The sequence below is a fragment of the Ursus maritimus genome, unplaced genomic scaffold (assembly GCF_017311325.1).
Source record: "Ursus maritimus isolate PB19 unplaced genomic scaffold, ASM1731132v1 scaffold_18, whole genome shotgun sequence".
Taxonomy (NCBI): Eukaryota; Metazoa; Chordata; class Mammalia; order Carnivora; family Ursidae; genus Ursus; species Ursus maritimus.
Genome location: NW_024424230.1, coordinates 29,487,591 through 29,511,918, shown reverse-complemented (window position 1 = coordinate 29,511,918; position 24,328 = coordinate 29,487,591). Strand labels below are relative to the sequence as shown.

The window sequence follows — 24,328 nt, the reverse complement described above, 5'->3', positions numbered from 1 at the left end:
GACAAAAGACATAGTCCCTCACTTAAAGGACTTTTTAATCTTACAGAGGAAACTGGCCTATTTTGGATATATTACCTATGAAGTATATAAGGGCTACTGGCATTTCCCAAGTGATTTTCTACAGTATTCTGTTTACCATGCTCAGGGATCCATACTCACACCAGCCAAATTCATGTCCTTATTTCTGGATAAGTTTTCTTCCCTTTATTATATGTCCCCAATGTGCTAACCTGGGCCGCAGAGTATAGAATTATGGTCTACAAGGAAACATCACGCTTATTCCTTTAAAAGCCTTGATTTAGTTTCAAAAACCCAATTTTCTATTTCCTTTTGAAACTGCTTAAAAACAAAGTTGAACAAAAATCAAAATGGCTGCACAAATGCTTCAGGGAAGCTGGATTTTAAAGTAACTTTTTCTATAGCAAAGTTACGTTTATTAACATTAAAATGACATTAGCATAATATGCATTGACACAACCTTTTCTCTTCTCTTCCTTAAACCTTCCCTCCTCAAGCCTTTTGTTTCAGGAACCAGGTACCACCCCAAAAAGGACTAACCAGGCTGGCCACACAGACAACCCCTGTCCAAAGAGGCTAGATCTTGTATATCCCTATAAAACTCCCCAGCCCCTTCCTCCTGGCAGGCCAAAGTTTTTGAAGGCCAGAGCCTGCTGCAGCCTCCTTTGCCCCGCAAAGCAATAAAGCTATTGTTGCTCTTTATCCCAAACTCTGTCTTCCTGTTGTATTTCGGCTCCCAAGCACAGAGATGGATTTTCGACAACTTTCCTCCTATTCCTGTCCCCTTGTAACTTTCTTGATTTTGCAAGATGCTCCAAACACACCCAGAGTCATTCTATTCCCCGCAAAAGAATACAGAAAAAAAATTTAGCATAGTCTTACTATATTCCGGGAAAAAAAAAAAAAAAAAAGAAAAAAGAAATCAAATCAGGGGGAAAGTTTTTCTAATACCTTTGGTTTTATCATCAAAATTATCTACTCCTAGAAGGTTTATGATGATAGGCATTATCACCTACTTGATTTTAATGAACTCGGTTATTGGAAGTTACCTGTATAAATATTCCTCTCGGTGAAATTAACAACTTATTGGGAGAAGCCCTCCTGTGTTATCTTTCTCTGCTTATCGTTTTGTCTGAGCAAAACAGTTGATTTTCATTCTTAAACTTAATTGAGAAGTACTCTTATGACACATTAGTGACATTTTTTCTTAACAAATCAGGTATCTCTTGCCTCTACTACTAAATTGCAAATTTCTTAAAGGCAGGAAACATTTTTGAAATTTGTTCCAATCTGTCATAGCTACTAGCACTGTTGAGAGCAGGAGCAGTGTTTGGTACGTAATAATTCACTGTTGAATGAAACAATTTTGAGAACAGAATAATACAGCACAAATAATAATCTAAGCTATTTTAAGAATGCTAAGAGTGATTTAAAGACAATATTTGTCTAATTCTACATACCCCACTTCTGCTGGAAATGGGAAATATACAGGTCATATGCCCAAAGGCTTTATTCACTTTTTGGACTCCTTATTCTTAACTGGGTCCCTACTTCAAGATATAGATGTACAGGAGTTACAGCAAGTGGTATGGGCTGACCCTACTGTTCTTGCTAATTTGATCATTCATAGAGAGGTCAGTTGGATACAATATTGTGTTTAATTTATATCATTTAAATATTTTCCTAATGGACCAATATACTGAATGTAACTCAAGGGAAAAAAAAACCTGCAAATACCCTTCACATTTAGAATTAGGGGAAATAAACTCTTTATGCAAAATGTTATAAAATAAATAAAGGGAGGGGAAAATGATGGCGAACAAACTCTTGTACTGATAGCATTCTTTTTCCTTAGATTCTTCCTTGGTTTTACCATGTTGAGTTTTTGATTCATTGTTCCTGTCAGTTCCTTGAACTGCTGGTTTCCATCTTAGATTCTTTTAATCAAAATATCATTAGTACTGTCAAAGAAGCGATACATTAATAGCAAACATTACCCGTCATGAATGGTTTAATGCTGTCCACAGAAATGGCTTTTAGAGGAGGCAATGTAGCCACATCACTGCCTGATTTCTCAACAATTCATGGGCCTAGCACAAGCTTCACTCTAAGGGTGGCATTTAAAAGCCACGTAAAGTAATTACCTTTTCTGAACACTAAGATATGTGACCTCCAAACCCCCTTCTAATTTTGAGTGTTCACAGTTATAGTCATTTACATAGGTATTAAGGATAAACATTTAGGAATTGACTGGGGATTCTACTAAGGACTATCTTTGTGCAGGTTGGGTCTGCACAGTAGCCCACAAGTAATTACAGGGTACAGAGCTCCACACTGTCCACCACAGAAGTGGAATACCAAAGGAAAGGCTTTGAGTGATGAGGTCATTGAATGACAGCCTGCTTTTCAGCTATTTTTATCAAAAATATAGTTCAGAGAGTCTTGGGAGTCATTTTACTTAGTACATTTAGGCTAAGTATGTATCAATTTTTTTTTTTTTAATTTGGCAGGTTTGGATTTGAAATTGCCAAGTTTCAGCTAAAAATATAAGTGATAAATATAAACCTTAGTGTTCCACATATCACATTGGTGAGTAATTAGATGCTTACAACATGGTTTAATAAGGAACACTCACTGCTTATAAGAGAAAGCTAGAGGTGACAGGATGAAGACAGCAATGAAACTTCACATGTCTTTCCTCAGTTCTGAGTCTTCATGCTTTTTTTAAACATGTACAAAAGTGCAAGCTCTTCAAGGCCAGGGACTATAGTGATTTTGTTTCTTTTGTCCTTATAAAATGATTAATCCAGTGTTGTAAACTTCTGGATGCCCAATTAATCATGTTAGGAATGAGATCTGTACATAGATATATACAATCTCATCACTGCATTTCCCATATGCTGAATTACTAAGGACTTTGTGATGTGCCCCTGAATCTTCCACACACTTTTATACGATTCATGGTCTGGCTCTTTTTCCCCTATGTCAATAGAAACTTATATTTAGAACAGCATTTTAAAATGGTCATCTTGTAGAAGCTTTATATACCATATTTTGTCTTTAGTAGAAAATCCAAAATATCATTTATCATTTTTGAGAGTTTAATGTTATTTTTGAATATCATTGTACCTAGCTATAGAAATGCTTGCCATTACATCAAATGATCCCAGATTTACATGCTTCTAAAATATTACATTTCATCTCGTGTTTTAAAATAATTTTCTCTTGCTTCTAAATTATAGGTTGTCAGTTTTTCTTTTTCAACTTATATAAAAATATTTACTTCCAGAAACCCACTTCTGAAATTCTGTTTCTAAAAGTACTGGAGGGAAAAAGCAACGGCCATGTATGATACCTACCTCCAACAACAAATAGATGGGGACTGAGAACTGACAATCTCCCCCTCACCCTCACCGTGAGAAAATTCTTTAAGAAAACAGGAAATTTATTCCATGGATTTTATTTATTTATTTATTTATTGACATTTGTTTTGGCTATTACAAGTCTTTTTTTTTTTTTTTTTCCCCTGGTTTATAGTCTTATTTGCATAGCGGTGTGCTTTCCTGACTTGCATATTGACATCACAAGTGGCTTGTTTTGGTTTTTTCACCATAAGTACACTCTTTAATCCCCATCCCCTATTTCCCCCATCCCTCCACCCACCTCCCCAACAAGTGGTTTTGTCATCACCTTTTAGAGCCATTTTATTGGAGAAGGAAGCTAATAGTTTATAGTTTGGATGAATATATAAATTATCATCCAAACAGAGCATTTTTGAGGGAAAGGCAATGTTAAAAAAGAATTAACAAGCAACTAATTCATCTATACCAGCAACCAACTAGGAATGTCCTTGGAAAATTAGGATTCAGAGCATTCCTATTTGTAGTAATGCTAATAGTGAATTGTTTTCAAGTGTCTCAGACCCAATACAATCAATCACCATGACTTGGGCCCGTTTTCCCCAAATCAAAATCTATGATCGATCTGTATCAATTCAGGACATAACTCTGATTATGAACATGCCCTCTATATTTAAAACTAGACTGACCTTTGTTCATCCTCTTAATGCTAACGCTGGTAATATCAGTTTGTACTTTAACCTCTGTCTATATTTTTTAGTGTATTTTAAAATATTTCTTTTACTTTCTCTTCTTATATTTCTGACTATTATGGTAATCCCTTAAGATAAAGCCTTATTTCTAGAGTTAAAAGAGTTTATATAAAAATAAAGAGAAACCCCACTAAGTGCAGTCAGGAAGCTAGAAGGGGGAGCCGTATCATCAATGTCAACTACAGGAAGAATTGTCAATTCTAGACCCCAGGAGAAGAATCAAAGAAAGAATCATCAATTATAGGCTTCAACAGGGGAAGATGTACACTGAATCTTCTACAAGAAATCAACTACCTCTGCAGCTCAGTCAATGACAAACCATCACCCTGAACTCTTGCTTTTCTCCAATCAACTTGCATTCAAAACAATCCCTGTCAGCTTCATCTTTCTCCATAAAGATAACGTTCTTCCCCTTTGTTGAACTTGTCTATGGTTTTGCCATAACTTGCATGTCCTGACCTGCAATTCTCTACTATTCCTGAATAAATTCATTTCCAATGGTAAAATAATTTTTATTTTTAAGGTTAACATTATTTAATAAGCAGAAGTGGGATCCAGAAATGACCCCCAATAACTGAAGCTAGTTAGCAAACAGGTTCTGGTACCCACAGAGCCAACTGAGCTCACTGCTTTCTCGCCAGCTCTGCAGTTTGAAGTTAAGTTTTCACCTGGATTTTGAGCTTTCCAGGCTTTACTCAGCATCTCTTTTAAGGCTTTACCTTTTCTGAGAACACTCCTTTTGCTTTGAGTCTGACTCCTATTTGGGACTGGACTATTCCCGTTGGAACTGTGCTGGGCTTTGGTTCAATTCCTTTGGAACTGGGCTATTCCTGTTGAAACTACTGTTTAGGATTTTTTTTTTCCTCTAGAGAAAAACCTCTAAGTAACGAGATCACAACCATCAAAATGCTTTGAGGGTACCCCTCACCCCCATTCTGAGACCCTGGCCAGATTTTTGTTTAAATATTATAGTCTCCTCCTGATTTGCATTTTTTAAAAGATTTGTTTACTTGAAAGAGAGAGCGCATGCATGCGCAGGGGGAAGGGCAGAGGGAGTGGGAGAGAGAATCTCAAGCAGACTCCCCATTAAGCATGGAGCCTGATGTGGGGTTTGATCCCATTACCATGACCATGAGATCATGGCCTGAGCCTAAACCAAGAGTCAGATGCTTAAGTGACTGAGCCACCCATCAGGTGGCCCCTGATATGCATTTCTAACTAAATGGACCAACCCAACCAAATTAGAACATTAGTGACCATTTGGGGCATTTTTGATCTCCCAAACTTTTCTCAAAACTGAGTTGGACAGTATGGTACTAAATTGTCAGTGAATGGGATGTCTATTGTTGATCAGTATTTTGAAACTTCCAAACATCATCAGGAGTCTAAAATTGCCTCTGTGCAAAATTCAATTGCTAGACTAACTGAGGCAAGCAAACAAAGTAACAAAAAGGCTCTGAGGCTTTTTCCTTCCCCATCTTCTTTGTCTCAGGACACATGGCAGCCACCTTATGCTGAGGTCCCACCTTTCATAGCATTAACTTCCCCACTTGCACTGGGTCCACCTCCTCTATAACTCTCTTTTCCTATTCTAATTCTCCCACCAAACTTCCATTTTCCTCCTCATCTCTCCCCTGGTCTCCTTCCTCTGTAACCAATTAAAACTGGCCCCTTTAAAGTTAAGTCTTTGGATGATTCAAATAAACCCCAGATTTATTCTGTTCCCTGGACTGGGGGGGGGGGGGGGGGGGGACTTGTGAGCCATGCATTTTCCTGAAGTGACTCAGGAGCCTCCCACACAATTGCTGAAGAATTTGGCATAATTATTCAAACTTACCTACCAGGTTTCTTAAATTTACATCTAAGTTGGTCAAACACTGGAAGATACTAGTCTGACAGGAATAACCTGAAAGGGATTTAGAGAAACTGACCCCCTAACTTTTGGCAAACTGCTAGAACACTTGCTGGATAGATATCTCCACCAAGCAATTACAGTAGTCTTTCCTAAGCTTGTTGACTGAAACAAAATTCAGGCTGGTACACAAAGCCTGATGAACCTGTTTATTACTGTTATAATCAACCCCAAATTGTCTTTAAGGAAAATTCTGATCTTTCTTTAGATGTTGAATCCACCTGAGTAGTTTTAACTTGATTAGTGAGCTGAGCTGTGATCTCTTTTAGTTAAAAGGACCAGGATGGGATGGAAAACTATATCCAATCCCAATTCAGTTCATATGGCAAAACAGTACACTGGCACCCTAGATGAGTCACCTAAAAGAGAGACCTCTAAAATTTTTAATTTTCCACCTTGGCAAGTGAAGGCCCCTACACAAAACCAAAACTTCCTAGCTTCTGCTGTTATCGCCAGGAGCCAGGATGTTGAAAAAAAGACAACCATCTTAAGTGCTCCAGGCACCTTCAGCCCTCTAGCCAGCCTTTCTTATGTCCTCCTGATTCTCAATGAGGGGGTTCTGAGGAACTACAGGGGCTCCTCCTAATCCTCCCTCTTAATTGGTTCCAAGAAACCACTCTCCAGGAATGAATCTCTGTCCTTATTGACACCAGAGCTACATTCTCAGTGCTCAACCCCACTGTTCTAAAGCCCCTGCCTCAGCGTACTAAAACAGTTTAAATAGTGGGCGTGTCCAGTAAATCTCAACAGCTTCCTGTCTCTGAACCTACTCCCATCATCGAGGCCCTTTGAGAGATACACACTCTTTTTTCCTTAGTTTCTCTGCCCCTATTCATTTAAGGGGTAGAGATTTCTTTACAAAATGTGCCAGAATTCCTTTCTCTCAAAAGGGGGAGATAATTCTAGAATTTGACAATAGTAATCAAAATAGCCAGCCAGGTGAATTAAATGGACCTTCAACATCTTCTACTTGTGCCGTCTGACAGTAGTACTGTAGCGAGTCTGGGGATACTGACCATTTGTCCTTATCAGATCAGCTACCATCCTCTATATGGGCAAGATTTTTAACTGGTATTGACAGAATCCATAGTGCGCCTTCCATCAAGATTCAGATAGACCCCTCAAAACCTCTTGCAAGAATAAATAACCTATAAATAAATCCATCAAGGCATCAAGCCCCTGTCAGAAGATTACAAGGCTTAGAACTTCATTGTTCTGCACGAGTGGCTGCAATACCACTCTTTTACCTGTGAGAAAACCCTACAGCCAAGGATGGAGGTTTGTCCAGGACCTCTGAGAAATGAAGGACACTGGTATCCTTTGACACCCTGTTGTTCCTAACTCCCATTTGCTATCAGAATCCGTTTCCACTGAAAGCAAATTTTTTCACATAATTGATTTACACGGTGCCTTTTAGTATTCTAGTTGATAAAGACAGCCCGTATCTTTTTGTTTTCACTTGGGAAGAATGGAAATACACCTGGACAGTAATGCGTCACCGTTTCACAGAGTCTTCTTTTCACAAACCTCAAAAGCAGATTTGGAGGAAATCGAGTTTTCTGCAGGCTCTATTGTTATAGTAAATAGATGATTTGATTCTCTGCTGTTCTTCTGAATCCTCTTCAAAGAAAGGCGGCATCTACCTATTAAAATTTTTGGCCTTAAAGAGACAGGAGTTCCTGCAAAAAATTAGTTGGCTCAAACTCAGGTTCACTACTTAAGGTGTCTGATCTCAGAACAAGGACTACATTTGGACCCAGGTTGGCTTCATAGCATCCTGGACTTCCCAAAATCTAAAACTGAGTGCAAATTAATGAGATTTTCTTAGAGTGGCTAGCTGTCAAAATTAGATTCCAGGCTTCTCTTTTATGTCTCAACCTCTGTCTACTGGTACTAAAAGAAATGACATACCTGATCCTATGATACGGAAAGATCAGGAAGACAGCTTTTGGGACTTCAGAGAAAAGCCTAATAAAGCTCCCTAAGATATCTTAATTATCAACTGTCCCTTTTCCTCTTTGTATGTGAAGAAAGGAAATGCTTTGGAGTACTCACCCAAAAACATGCAGACCATCATGAACACATAGAAAACTGTAGCACAGGGCTGTCCCCCTTGCCTCAGAGCCATTCCTGACACTACCCTTTTACTTAAGGTCACTGAAGAAATAATCATGGGATCCCTCCCTTAACCACCCTGTATTTTCACCAAGGGTAAAACCATAAACATTTATACCAATAGTCAACTATGCCTTTGGGATAGCTCATGACTTTGGAATGTTAGGAAACATGAATAGTTTTCTTACCTACAGTGGGGATAAAATTAAGATGGCTCCTTTATCCAAAATTTACTAGATGCCGTACTTTTGCTGGCTGTTCTCCCTATTAAGGGTTCTGGACATTCCAGACTCAACTCTCTGGAGACCAAAGGAAACCATCTGTTACTTCCGCCAAAAACATTCACTCAAGCAAACTAATAGCCAAAACTTTGTCATGGTTCAAAAGGATGTTCTCCCAAATAATAACTTGGAAAAATTGATAAGAGATACCCAACAATTGGCCCCAGAGAAAGTATAGCAATATTGGCAATTTAGTAATTTTTCATTCGATAAAAAGAGAGAACTCTCCTTGGACCTAACAATTTGGTCCTATGGGAAATTCTAAAATTCTCACTACTTACCACTATACTATTGGCATTAAACCATTGGCTTACTGACAATGATAGCATTCTTTAACCAATATTGGTGGGAAAATATTGATAAGGCCACAAAAAAATCCCTACTTCACTTGTCCCATCTGTTTAAATTACAATCAAGGAAATCCTATTCACACAAATGAGTTTCATACAGTTTCCCCCATCTCATGGATATTAATATGTTCTAGTAATGGCTTGTATGGTTCCCCCCCCCCCCACTGGACTGAAAATTTCCCTTGTAGTCAGGACACTGCTTCTTCTGTGGCTAGAATTCTTTTAGAAAAGATGAACCCTACCTAGGAATCCCTCTTAAACTCTATAGTGATCAGTTAACCCATTTTACTGGTCAGGTGCTTCGACAAGTCTATGCTGTTTGGCTGGTTTTACAACACTTCCATTGTGCATATTGTCCTCAATCCTCAGAGTCAAATGCACTAATGGCACTACCAAGACAACCGGAAAAATTTGTCGACCTCCCTAAACACCTTGGCCAAAAACATTGCCATTGATCCTTTTAAATCTCAGATTCACTCCGAAACTCAAACTCTCATCCTTTGAGATAGTTACAAGATAAGCAATGTACTTGAGCCCCAATTCTTTTGACACACAGTTAGCAAAAGCAGATCTACTTAAATTGTAACGGTCTAACTGCTTCTGTGAAGAATAACCAACCACGCTTTAGCCGAGCAATCTTTACACAGTGCACTCTTGGGAGAGGACTTTAAACATCACACCTAGCAACCTGGACACCTCCAGAAAGATTCTTTTGAACCTCACGAGAAGGGCCCTTATAATGTATTGCTAACTGATCCTTGTGCTGCCAAACTCCAAGGAATAGACTCTTGGATTCTTGTGACCCATCTAAAGAAAGCACCAAACTCTGACTGGACCTACACACCATCTGGTGAAAGTAAAGATTTCCCAGAATTGAAGCAGCAGACAACATCTGATGAGACAGCTTTCCCAAGATGTCCAAACCAGGCCTGTCCACCTTTTCCTCACTGTTTGCTTCTACTATCTGTTTTGTGGAAAGAAAATTCCCTTGTTCACATTTCCCAAATCCTTGAGAAAGGGGGAATTTTTTTTTTTCCTGAATATAGCCTATCAGAAACTGCATCATGACTCTGTGACAATTTAATTTTGCACTTGCTTTTTCTGAAGGGTTAGAAGACTCTGAATTCACAAAAGTCTTTCCTCTGAACTATTATCTGACTGGATTTTTATCCAAATTTGCAAATTTATAGGCTGTATTATTGGCTAACATTTGTTTACAACATTTTTTGAGACACTAATTTAATACGTCCTTGAATTTTTGCTATTTTTGTAAAAAGTTCATTAGCTATTGCTTCATGTTTATACCTGCATTCTATCTTCTCAAATGCACTTGGTTAATTCTTTAAGTGTACTCTTGCAGTATTTACTATTTTGCTTTCAGTGCCTGCTTTAATCTGGGACTTCCAGGAGGCATACATGACTCCAGGCTTGCCTCCATAAGAACTTTTCTACCCTAAGTTGGAATAAGTGCCAATAAATATTTCAGTTGGCTACCTTCAGATCTAGGGTCCCAGTTCAGACCCATCAGACAATTTGTAATTGTTTTATTACTTCTCTTCTGTATAATTACTTTAAGTTTTGCATTTTCTTGCCTGTCAAACTTTTGTAAAACTGATGTACCCAATAAGACAATTTTCAATGTTTACGATCTTAATAGACTATAGATGAGAAGAACCTGAAAGCTTTCCCTCCTCACCTCCCTTGTCACCCAAACATGGCCATAAGTGGTTTCCAACAGTTTGTGCATTTACCTTCTTATGTAGAACATGACAAGCAGAAAAGATCCTTCCTGGCACCGAGGCACAAAACCACTAAGGTAGAAAATCTGCCTTTTGATCAGTGATGTTTCCAGAGAAAGATCTTGTTCAAAAGGAGAGAATGCGCAAATTAAGAAGAAACCTCTCTTAAGTGGAGTTAGGAGGCTAGAAGGGGGACCCACAGCACTCAGTATCAGTTACAGAAAGAACTGTCAATTATACGCCCCAACGCGGGTATCAACAGGACAGAATTATCAATTCCAGACCTCAACAAGAAAATATACACATTGAATCTATAGGAAATGGACTACCCCTGCAACTCAGCCAATGAGAAGCTATCATCACCTGAACTCTTGCTTTTTAACAAAGGACTTTATTCAAAACACTTCCTCCCAAATTCCTCCTTCTCTATGGAATAACATTTGTTGGGCTTGCCTGTGAGTCAGCAGCAGTGAGGAGGACGACACATGAGGGAGTAACAGAAAGAGCAGAAATCTCTAGACTTCCTTAGTGCCAGATTGGCTGACCACAGAGTTCGTTAGGGGCTAAACCAAATACAAGGTTGCAATGACATTTCTCATTGTTTCAGAATATATTAATATAGGAGGTAGCCAGGTATTGGGGGAATGCATAGGTCTAGGAAGTTGCAGTGACTGGATATATTAGCACACCAAAAAATATATAATTTCAAGTGTTTGGAGGATAATTACTTTTATTATTTCTAATAAGAAAGAGGAAGATTCAATACATTTATAATTAAACTGAACTTATGTTAGTTTCACTAAATCCATGTAAAAATTGTTTTTTAAGCCCTTCTATTTTTGACTGATTTTTTTTATTTATTTAGGCCAGAGCAAAAAATAATTTAGGCATCCGAGATAACCCATTACCAAAATTTCTACACTTCTGCTATACTGCTTATCGGAATTTGCTGCACGTTTAGTATTCTCCCATTGCCCCAAATCTCAAGCATTTTAAGAACAGAGGCCAAAATTTATTCTATTCTGCCTTTTTAAAAAGGTTTTATTTATTTATTTTAGAGAGAGAGAAAAAAAGAGAGCAAGTAAGTGGGGGAGGGGGAGAGAGAGATGGAGAGGGAGAGTGAGAATCTCAAGCAGACTCCCCCCTGAGCTGAAATTGAGTCAGACGCTCAACCAACTGCATTTTCTTGACGTAGGATAGTACTTCATCTGTACTAAGGGATTAGAAACAAAGTAAGAAAGAGCTTGAGTAAGAGTATAGACTCTGATAATAGCTGGCTCAATAGCTTGTCATTGTTTTAGTTAAATATATTAACCTCTGTAAGACTTAAATTTTCTATTTATAAAATGAGTAATAGGATTTTTTTTCAAGGAATCTGAGACCAATATTGGTTGGAAACTAAAAAGGAAAATTTAATCTCATTGTTAAAAAAAAAAATCCTTACAAATAATTTAAGTTTCTTAAAAGCTCTATTTGTCTGTTTCTAGAAGCAGAGTACCTAATCAATTGAAGTGGTCAAACACAGGCTTAATGAGCATTTGGCAGGGGCACTGAGCATTGAAAAGAGAATTTAAATGCTGGAAGAATGATTAAGGTAAATGTCCTTTCCAACATGGCATTTGGTGATGGCCAATGATTCTTCTGTGGGATTACTGTAGCATTGCAAGGCTTTGTGCATTAACACAAACACTTTGGCAACTGGTCCTACTAACCAGTATTGCCTCCAAGGGGTAATTTCTTTGTATACCATTTTACTCAAATTCTAGGTGGCAACAATAACTTTTCTATCTACTTCCTGGATTTGTTGTAAGGATAATAAATTTCAACAAATGTTGAATAGAAATAGTTACAAAAGAAAAAAAATGGTATTATTAAATATGTTTCAATGGTGTTCTCTACTGTCTCCTGTGACATAAGTCTTATTAACTCAGCTGTATAGATTATCTCTTGCATGTGGGAGATTAATAGTTTGGAAGCCAAAAAGTCACCATCTTTTGAGCCTGATCCATTCCTATGTTTGGCTGCAATTGAAGCTAGCTCAGAAAAATAAGGGTATACACGTGTAATAATTTTTCAAATTGTTTATTTACAATTTAATTGATTCCAGAGCATAGAATCTCAGAGTTAGAAAGCACTTGAGTCAAGTATGCAGATTTCTCTTTCATCACTTACCACTTCATCTACCAACAGGTAATATTGTCCATCTTTAGGCACACTGAACTAATGAATGCTCCTTTAATATGCTGTATCAGTCAGCTATTGTCATGATAATGCTGCATGACAAAGCTACTCAAACTTAGGAGCTTGAAGCTACTATGTTCATGGTTTTTCTACTTCACCAGTCTGTGTGGTGACTGGAGCAGATGTACTTCAGGCTATGAGTTGGCTGGGCTTTGCCGTAGTATTTGATTTGGGTTTAGGTCTGTTCCATGTGTTTCCCTCCTTCTCCTGCAACAAGGGTTAGCTGCCTCATCTTTGTGCATGGCAGTGCCTCTTAAGACCTTGACTCAGAACTAGCAAGTTGAGTCATATGCCTACATTTCATTGACCTGAGCAGTGATCTGGCCAAGACTACACCAATAGGGAGGAGAAACATCCAGCTATTTGTGATTACATTAGTACCAAATGGGACCAGGTAAGTGTTCATACATATTTGCAGACTGCATAACTATAAGAAATACAAAGGATTTCACTTTCTACCAAAGCATAATTCTAGATGACTATTTTGGTTTTAGTATTTCAGTTGTTACAAATGTCTTATTATATTGAGTGAAATTTAACCTACTCAATCTTCTTCCAATTAGGCTTAAAGTTCCCCTGAAAAGAAGTATATTTTTCCTTGGATAACACAGCTCTTTCAAGTAACTGAAATAATTTCTCCATTCTAAATAGCCCCAATGGCTTCAGTCCTCCTCCCCCACCATAAGCCCATTATCCAAATGTCCCTCGAAACAAATGAGTTTGTTAATATATGGATTTCAAATAGTCTTAATAGAGCTCATAAATATAGAAGAAAACCATGTATTTCCAGTGGCTTATACCAATATGCCAGTTAATGCAGTTTTTTAAAAAAACAGTTCCATCAAGTAGATGAAATAAACATTTCAACATATACATTCTTTAAGTACAAAAGGAAAACAATGTAACGAAGATCTGTGTACCTATGACCTAGGTTTTCAGCTGTTAACACTCTCCTTTATTTCATCAGAACTTTATGAAACATGAATCATTACATATACAGCTGAAGTCCACTTTGTATCTCTCCCCTTCCTGCTGGAGAAGTAACCACTAGCTTAAACATATTCCAAAAAATTATCACATCCTACACCACCACGTAAAATTATATATATCAAATAATCAATCTCCTATAGGCCACGTTTTTTACAATTAGATTAAAAATCAATGAAAAGGATAAAAAGTTATGCGGAAAGAATGCCTGCTCACATACTGACTGCAGTGTTCTATTTCGGTTAAATGTGTTCTCAAATCTACAATGGCACTAACTTTTGATGTAGCACTTACTGACAGAGGTGCATTTAAGTTTCCCACTATACAGGCTTTTGGATTTGTGCTTTTTAGATTTACACATAATTTGTCTTGAATGTTATAGACCAGAATTTATCTTTGATTTTTTTTTCTATTGCAATCTGACATTTTTACACCTTAATAATGCTTTCTGCAATAAAATCTATTTTGTCTGATTTTAATACAGATATACCCACTTTAGGTTTGGTTACTTTTTGACTATTTTTTTTCCTAATGATTCTTTGATTTGCCAACTCTCTGTACTCTTATGTCTCTTTTAAGCCAGAGAAGTACAGGCTAGTTTTGTTCTTTTATGCAATATAATGCCAACAATTTACTCGACTATTCTGGGAGAGAGAGTGTATCAATTTCCATTTATTTTGACTCCTGATAGGTTTATATTTATTACGTTTCCTGTTTCATCTTTCTTTTCAACTTCAAAATGTATCAATTTTTAATTTATTTTCCCATTCTCCTCTGTTAGTTCTTAAGTTATATTTCTAAGACCTTTTTTTTTTTTTTTGAACAGTTTGAGGCTTACAATTGAGAGGTGTTTTATGTCTAGCATTTGATATGTTTATATTTTAACATGATCATATTTAAAATATGAAATAAAATCTCCATCCTCCTCCCAAGTACAGCAAGTCTTTTTAAAGGTTTTTTCACTCTCTTTTTGCCCATTTTACTTATACTTGCCACATAGTGTTTTAGTCCTAAATTTTTATATACACCAACAATGCTCTCCTCCTCCTCCTCATAGCCTTCCTTCTCCTTCCTCTTATGTACACATTTGTAAATTAATGTACTGGATTACACTACATCTTGGTTATGTCACCCTTTCCACCTAACTATCTCTAGCCTTGGTTGCATGAGCATATATGCTAAGTAGACCTTCCTTTTTTATGTCACTAAAATGTTTTAAAGAAAAACCACCACCAGATTAGGGTCTAAGACAAGTTTTGCATTCATCTGAAGAAGAATAAACTATTCCGTTAATTTTATCACCTTAGATGGCAATATTACATCTACACTTACATTTTTATGTTTAAAAAATTAAAGGAATGTTAAAATATTCTGGTTGGCAATGAGTCACGTTTTCCTGCCAATTCTTTTCTTATTTAATTTCTCATCACTATTGCAAATCTGCTCTTCTCCTGTTTGAATTGTTAAACTCTATTTTAGGGTAAATGTATTTGAGATTAAAGCCTAAATTGGCCTCAGAGATTAGAGAGATTTAAAAAAATTACCTACCTGGCCAGCGGTGTCCAAAATGTCCAAATAAGCTGGCTCATTGTCGATCCTAACCTGGGTCTTATAAGCATCTTCTGAAAAACACAAGACCGAGTTCACATTCAGATATATTCAACTGAAGAAGCATGATTCATTTTTAGATTTCATAACCAAGAATTTCTAAATAGGTTAAGAGAATGAGATATTCTAGTCAAGTACACAAAGAAAGAAGGATATAACCCAGGGAAATATAGGAGTGTGTTTCCACTTAAAGTGAAGTCAGGTTTATTTCTCCATTAAGAGAATATTATGATTTGAGGTACCTTGGTCATATTACCTACAGAACAAATCTTGAAACAAATTCATCAGTTCTTTTTTCTGTCTTGCATTGCAAATTTGCATCCCAACATCATATTCAATGACAGACTGAAAACTTTTCCTCTAAGATCAGGGACAAGTACACCCGCTTTAACTTTTATTTAACATAGTACTAAAGTCCTAGCCAGAGCAATGAGGCAAGAAAAATAAAAATCATACAAATTGGAAGAGAAACAGTAAAATTTTGTTTATAGATAACATGATCCTATAAATAGAAAGCTCTAATGATTACATGGGGTGGGAGTGGGGTGGAGGGGTTTTTGGAACTTCTAAAAAATTAAGCAGTTGCAGGATACAAAATCAAACACACAGGAGTCAGTTGTCCTTCCATACACTGATGAGAAACAATTTAAAATAAAGTGTTTTCATCTATAACGGCATCAAAAGGAATCAAATACTTAGGAATAAACTTAACCAAGAAGTTAAAGAAATGTATACCAAAAACTATAACAAGTTTTAATGTATTTGTGTACTTATTAATTTGTACAAATTTATATATTCTGGATTCTAAACATCAGATAGGATTTATAAATTTTTTTCCTATTCTGTAGGTTTTTTAACTTTATTAATAATGGCATTTGATGCATGAAAGTTAATTTTTATGGAGTATGATTTCTTTTGTTGTTCATGTTTTTAGTGTCCTAAGGATCTATTCTAAAATTCAAGGTCATGAATATTTAACCCTGTTTTCTTTTAAGAGTTTTGTAATTTTAGCTTTTGCCTTTAAGTCATTGATCCATTTTGGGTTTTTTTTTCCCTTCTTAGCACCTTTCTCCTTTTAAAATTTTTTAAATTCAATTAACATCATTAGTTTCAGATGTAGTGTTCAATGATTCATCAGTTGCATATTTTTTCTTTTTTCAAGATTTTATTTGTCAGAGAGCGAGAGAGTGAGAGAGCACAAGCAGGGGGAGTGGCAGGCAGAGGGAGAAGCAGGCTCCCCGCTGAGCAAGGAGCCAGATGCAAGACCTCATCCCAGGACCCTGGGATCATGATCTGTGCAGAAGGCAGACGCTTAACCAACTAAGCCACCCAGGTGTCCCAGTTGTGTGTTTTTTTAATATGTTGTTTGGTAAGGATATAAATTCATTCTTCTGCATACAATTCTCTTATTATCTCTTTATCTCTGATTATTCTATAAGGTTGGTACTGATGTCCCCAATTTCTTGAGTTAACTCTGTCTTCCTCAACCTAGCTAAAGCTTTGTCAATTCTCTTCATCTTTTTGAAGTAACTTAGTATCATTTTCTCTTTTTTCTTCTATTCTCTATTTACCTCTCTTCTAATCTTTAGTATTTCCTTCCTTCTATTTGCTTTGGATTTAGTTCCCCCTCCCCCATTTCTTAAGGTTTAAAGTAAGGTTATTAATTTGAGATCTTTTTTAATGTGAACATTTAGAGTTATACACTTTCCTTTCAGCGGTGCTTTTCTGCATCCTGTAAATTTTGGAATGTTGTATTTCATTTTCATTAATCTCTATTTTCTAATGCCTTCTGATTTCTTCTTTTACCTATTGGCTGTTTAGTTTCCACATTTTTGTGTATCTTTTTCTTCTGCAGCAGATTTCTAGTTTCATTAGAAACTAGTGACTGGAAAAGATAATCTGTATGATCAATCTTCTGATATACACTGGGAAAGTTAAGGAATGCTTCCTGGAAGAAGTAGCACCTAACCTGAGTAGGAGTTAGGATAAAGTTAAGACAGAGAAAGCCAAACTGAAAGCCAGAATCCCAGAGGTTATAAAAACGATGAGAGAAGGGGCACCTGTGTGGCTCAGTCAGTTAAGCATCCAACTCTTGGATTTTGGCTCAGGTCATGATCTCAGAGTCCTAGGATCAAGTCTGGTGTCGGCGTTGGGCTCCCCCACACAGCGGAGAATCTGCTAGCTTCCCTCTCACTCTGCACCTCCCCCTGCTCATGCTCTTAAATTTTTTTTAAAAAATGATGAAACAAAAGTAACCTAGATGATTTTCAGTGTGATTAAATCCTAGAGTTTTGGGAAGAGAATATGAAATTTATGAGATAAATCAGACTTGCCTATGAATATATTAAATGGAATCATATTTTTGAGGGAGGGAGTCAGACTACCGGGGTTTAAATCCTGGCTCGATCACTACCAGCTGTCCGATTTTAGGGGAGGAAAAAATCACTTGGTCTCTCTAAAATGCATATTACTCTTTTGAAAGTTGTGGTAATATTTTTATTTAACTCATGGAGTTGTTCAGAGGATTCCGGAAGATAATGTGTGAAGGGCATCCAGCACAGTGCCTTAGTGTGTAGAACATGCTTAATAATGCTTACTTATGGTTTTTGTTTTTAACAAATCTGGACTCTATCATAATACCATTATCAGATACGCATTTTGGAATTCTCACTTGGGCTGAAATGTGGCAAACAGACCCACACATGCACACACACCATCATGGTCTCTACTCTCAAGAACTTAATCACGGTGGAAGACACACACACACACACACACACACACACACACACGCAATGAGATGTTAAGCTCCAAAAGGTATAGGGCATATAGCATACCCCTTTCCAGGAAATCCGTTCCTTATGACTGTGCTCCAGAAATGAAGTTGTGGGAAGTCTAACTAGCAGGGTGGTCAGTCTGGTATAGTTTGAGCAACTACCAGCCATTCTGTAACACCATTCAGTATATGGGCAACCACACTATCTATTTTCCATTCCACTGTTCTTTGTACTTTCACTGATCTTCCTCTTACACAAGAGAGACCTTGTGGAATTTTTTTTTTAATACATAGGGTTGTTTTTCAATTTCATAGGGAAATAAGAATAGTTACTCTGAAAAGGACGCTGTGACCTGAGAATCACATGTGAGTCTTTCAGATTTCATGTTTGTTTATTTAACTCAAAGGCCCCAAAAGGAGCCTGCTGAGGCCAGGAGCATGCTGAGTAATCCAGAGGAGAACTGCTCTGTGTGATTATCTGAGCCCCAGATAAACCCAGCACATGAAACGTATATCAAATAAAAGCTTCTCCTGGGATCAGAAAACTCCTTCAAAGAGACTTGATGTGAATTGGCTGGAAATTAAGCCAGGCCTTCTATCCAAGATTTCCTTCTCTCTTTTAAGAAGTGTCTATCACAGAACACGTTCCAGTGTTGTGAATCTAGGTCACCTCCCTGGCCTCCATAGAAACTAATCCCTTTCATTTCCTTCCAATAAACAATCTTCCCTCCTGTTTCCATCCATCCACTCCCTTTGAGACCTCCCATGTAGAAATGCAGTGACAGAAATACTCTCTTGAATGCATATAAACACCTCCCTGAATTTCAATCATCCGCTTATAGACGAAACCCTGAAGTGAGCTCATTTATCTTCCAAAGCAAGAGGCCAAATGTATACAAAGCTTTATCAGGCAGAAATAGTAGCAACTGCCTGCTATGGTTTTTGCACCGAGAAGCACAATGGAGCTAGATTCTTAGAGGCATCCTAAAATTCCACCTTAAATTCTAAAATTCTACCTTAAAATGCTCCTTAAAAATTTGTTTCAAAACACTGGTGTTTGAGACCTTTACTTCTCTTAGGATAGGTCTTCTTCACTTTCCTTCTCCAGAGTTTTACAGGAGGAAATCACCAAAGACCTGTATTAATGCTTCACACCCATCACTAAATTTTGGTGTTATAAGGGCCAACCCAAGATTGGAGTTAATAGTACATGCTAGTCAGTGCATAGAAGTTCTAGAAGGATCAACTAAAGTGGAATATAAAATGGTGAAAGGAGAAAGAAAGAAAAAGAGAAAGAGGAAGGAAGGAAGGAAGGAAGGAAGGAAGGAAGGAAGGAAGGAACAATTCAAACTCAAGGCATGTTATGTAATAACTTTTAAAAAAATATTGCTTCAAGTAACCATAAAATCATATTAAAACTAAACCACTTCTACTTCTGCCATTTGTATTTACCCATGTGGGAGTATTCCCCCCCCCCCCAAGTAAATCAGAGGATTTGGTAGGACAGGTTTATAATAATCTTCCAAAAAACAAAAGTTTATAATTAAAAACCCTTCAGATGTTCTGAATAACCTGTACAAAAAAATTCATTTAATTCCTTTACAGAATATATTTGAATATCTTTGAGATACGTTGATGTAAATATGAAACTGGGATAATTAAAAACCACAATGTGTAACTGAGAGAAAATATTACATTATTGTTCTCACTAGAAGACCTTTTAAAAAATCTTAAGATACTTGAATAATTCTTATATGGTTTGCCATAGAAGAAATGTATGATAACTGGTATTCCACTGACGATATGTTTCTGTAACTCTGAGGTAATATACATCCCTAAGGTATTAATCATTAACCCAATTCTTTAAAACATAAAAAGGATCGGGTTCAGATCATTTACAACTTTCTCAAAGAATTTCTTAAATCATCCTAATTGTGTGTTTGTATATGTATAAAGCAGAAACATCTTGGAACAAAGTGCACTGGGAACTTTCTCTTGAAAGAGAAATCATGGCTGTATCAGTAATGATACAAATCCAACGTATGAACATGTGCTTGAGTATGTAATCTGTGCTGCACAGGCTGAGAGGCACAGAATCTACCACGTCGACAAAGACAGTTGATTTCTATCCACAGTTTGTAATCTTGGGAGAATACATAAACAGGCAATTGCACTGTATTGTAATGAGTGTTAACATTAGAAGCGTTTGAAATGGCCTTATTTAGAAAGGGAGCAGAAGACACCCAGCTGAAGTTGAGCTGAGGTCAGTCCTCAAAAGCAGCAGATAGGAAACAGGGTTTGCAAGGGAGAGGCCTGGTAAGAGGCCAAGACAGACAGGGAATTGCATGGATTCTAGCACAGCCCCTCCTCTTGAATGTAAACATTCAGGGAATTCTAGTAAAGGTATATATGCCTGCTGGATTTGAAAAAGGTTTTGAAAAGTGGCTGAATTTAGCTTCAGAGAGGACTCAAAGTGAATGAGAACACACTTCCTTACCATGGAAATAAGAGCTGTAAATAGGAGTGTCAGACTAAGTCCTGCAAATTCATGGGTATTATAAAGCAGAATTTAGATTTTTTTCTCATGCTATAAAATTGAGAACTGAGCCACGTTTATTTACATCTGGGAAGGGTAAGAGCTCTGTGATGATACTGGACTTACACGGTAGTTGAAATCTTTCCTATAGGCATAGAAGTAGATTGTAGGGGGGTAGTTCATACCAATCAGCATTTCCCTGCTGCTCCCAGGGAAATGCCCAATGTCACTGCTCTGGGAAGTTTAATTCCAAGGGGGACAACCACATGCATTCTGCAGGGTCCTCGGGTAGATTTTCCACATCAGATCTTTTGAGATGGTGCAAGCTGAAGTGTTTCCTGTGGAATCAGAGGAGACCACCTGGAGATTTGCACCTGCAGAAGGCCACTACTGGGAGAGGCCATTCCAAACAATGGCTTCTCACAGCAAGGATAAGCCAACAGAGAGGTCTTTGGAAAGATGTAATAGTCTTCTTTAGTGAGAAGACCTGTAGCCTGGCAAGAGGCTGCTGAGACAGCAGCAAGATCAATGTTCTTCCCCAAAACTGCCATTTACAGAACATATTTCAGGACATCCACATCCTTTCAATGTTAGAGCCTTCTAACCCTTTCCTTTCAGCCAGATAGAGAAGTTTGTGGGAAACCTGATTCCTTGGCTGTCTTCTGACAAATAGAAGTGAGAGGTAACAGGATTGGGCTACAGTGACATTGAGTGTTTCAAGTCCTTTGTCTCTACCTCACTTCTTTTAGGGTCAGGGAAAGAAAAGAGTAGATGTTCTCCTCTCCCCAGCTCCTTCAGCAAGAAATGACAAGTCTCATTGCTACCTTTCTTGCCCCCATTCACATCATCATGTCATCCTGATGAAAGGCTGCATGATCCTAAGGCCATGATCTGTGAAATGGTTGTCTCCTAGATTTTAAAATAGGATGCATTTACATACAGACTATCTCTTCACAGAAATAACCAGCTTTTCTGCTTAGAGCAACTGTGGGAATGCCACAGTTGTATCAGCTCTTCACTCCCTTGATGGATGCCTCCAGGAGGGTTCCGTGAACTTCTGCAGACCACAGATACAATATGAGAACATCTGGTGGCAGAGATTTGATTTATACCAAGACCATGGTTTACCGAGAAGATGAAATAGGTGTACTTTTCCCTATGCCTCCTGCAACATACAACATAAAACCACAAAAATTGTTCACAGAACAAGCTCAAGATGACTCTCAAAGGTAGAGAGGAAAAGGCAGCCTGGCTAAGGACTTCAGGATCCAAGGTATAACCCAGTGGTAAGTTCTCTGGGTTTTCTTTTTGCCACAAAGACTTGGAACTGAAAAAGCTGGCAGCCTGGAAACACCAATGGGTACAGACAAAACAAAAAAGCCCAGGAGAAATGAAGCGGAGCCTAGCAAGACAGAACACATTTAGACTAACTGATCTAACAGTGAACCAATTTAGAACTGTTCAACAAATTAAATACTTAGCTGTAAATAGAACAAAACATGCGCAGACCTTATATGCTAAAAGCCATGTAACACTGATGAAAGAAATTTTAAACAATCTAAATGCAGAGGCATACCATTTTCATGCTTAGAAGACTCAATGTGGTAAATATGTGGATTCTCCACAAATTGATGTAAAGATTTAACACAATTTCTATTAAAATCTTGGAAAACTTATGTGTATGTGTGGATACGGGCACAATTTTTAAGTCTCTTATGAAAAGAAAAAGGAACTAGAGAAACTAAAATATTTTGAAAAGCAAAGTAGGAGGAATCCGTTTTCCTGAACACACAACTCACTGTGCAGCTATAGTAATCATGACCACATAGTATTGATACATAGCTCTATAAAACAGAATGGAGAATTCAGAAATAAACCCTCAAAAATATAACTACATTTTGACAAAAGTGAAAAAGTAATTTAGTGAAGAGCCTTTTCAACAAATGGTGTAGGAAAAATTAAATATCCATTGGAAAAAACAAGCAAAACTCCAGCTAAGCATACACATACACATACTTTATACACAAATTAATCTAAAAATGAATCATAAGCCTAAATATAAAACTACCAAACTTTTAGAAGAAATCTAGGAATAATTTTTACAATCCAGTGCTATGCAAAATATTAGACTGCATATGAAAAGTCCATAAAAGGATAAGTTTATAAATTGGACTCCAGAATTTTAAAACAGGTTTTGCACTATAAAATACCCTAGTAAGATTAAAAAACAAAAACAAACAAGCTAGGATGGGAGAAAATATTTGCAAACCAAATATCTGACCAAGGACTGCTATTTAGCGTGCACAAAGAACTCCCAAATCTCAAGAACTATCTATTTAGAGAGTGAACAAAAGACATGAAGAGACATTCCATGAAATAGGATACATACACGGCAAATAAGCACATAAAACGTGTTCAACATCATCAGCCTTAGCTGGCATCATGGACATGCCACCCGTTCAGTCACGCAGTACTCTACGCTTAGAAGGGTCTGTGCTTGGTTTGATGCTTTGCTTTCACTGTAATTCTTAATTTTAGAATAAGAAATCTGCATTTCTTCTTGCACTGGACCTCCAAAAAATTAAACAGTTGATTCTGATTACAATGTGGGGAAAGTGGCCAATAGCTATAAGACTGAAATAAGAATCCAAACTAAATTGGGTAGGTTACAAAATCTTCTAAGAGCTTGAAAGTCAAATTAGAGGTGCCAAGACACAGTGATACTGTTGGTGGAAAAATGAATACCAAGTGAATTCTTACAAATGTGAATACATAATTGGAAGACAAAGACCCCACAGACCAGTCTCTTAGTTGTTTCACAATAGAATCCTGATCCATCCTGGAGATACTGCCTAAAGATAATAGATGTAGAAGTCCCTTGCTAAAAAAAAGTATTAGCCTTAGGTAAGTGCAAATTAAAGCCACAAAGAGCGGGGACGCCCGGGTGGCTCAGTCTGTTTAACATCTGCCTTTGGCTCAGTTCATGATCCCAGAGTCGGATAGGAACCCCCTTCAGGCTACCTGTTCCGCACAGAGTTTGCTTCTCCCTCTCCCCACACCCCCGCTCAGGCGCTCTCTAATAAAATCTTAAATAAAATCACAATGAGCTATTACTACATACTATCAGAATGGCTTATAAAAAAGTGATGAGTTAAGCCTGGTAAGGATATGGAAACAGATTAATAATAAAAATTTTAGGGGGGGGTGCCTGGGTGGCTCAGTCAGTTAAGCATCTTTCTTCAGCTCAAGTCATGATCCCAGGGTACTAAGATGGAGCCCCAGGTCCAGTTCCCTGCTCAGCAGGGGGCCTGCTTCTTCCGCTCCTCCTTGCTCATGCTATCTTGTGACCTCTCTCTCAAATAAATAAAAATCTTTTTTAAAAAAATCTTCCGCAGTATATATTTTTTAAAAAAATATATTCCACATGTTGGGGCACCTGGGTCACTCAGTTGGTTAAGTGTCTGACTCTTGGTTTCAGCTTAGGTCATGATCTCATGGGTCATGAGATTAAGCCCCCCCTTGGGATCCCTGCTCAGCAAAGATTCTCTCCTTCTGCCCCTCCCCCCACTTGTGTGCATGTTTGCTCTCAAAAATAAATAAAACCTTTAATATGTCTATTCCACATGGAAAGTGTAAAGCAGCAATTGCATTCTCGGG

General features: G+C 37.5%; 1 protein-coding gene across 1 annotated transcript in view; it reads right to left on the bottom strand.

Annotated features, from left to right (window-relative positions):
* RIT2 (Ras like without CAAX 2) overlaps nucleotides 1-24,328 on the bottom strand; it is a 349,576-nt gene that overhangs the window by 217,060 nt on the left and 108,188 nt on the right. The window contains exon 3 of the mRNA XM_008691412.1: nucleotides 15,303-15,376. Within this exon, the coding sequence (XP_008689634.1) occupies nucleotides 15,303-15,376 (74 nt within the window). The remainder of the gene's footprint in view (nucleotides 1-15,302; nucleotides 15,377-24,328) is intronic.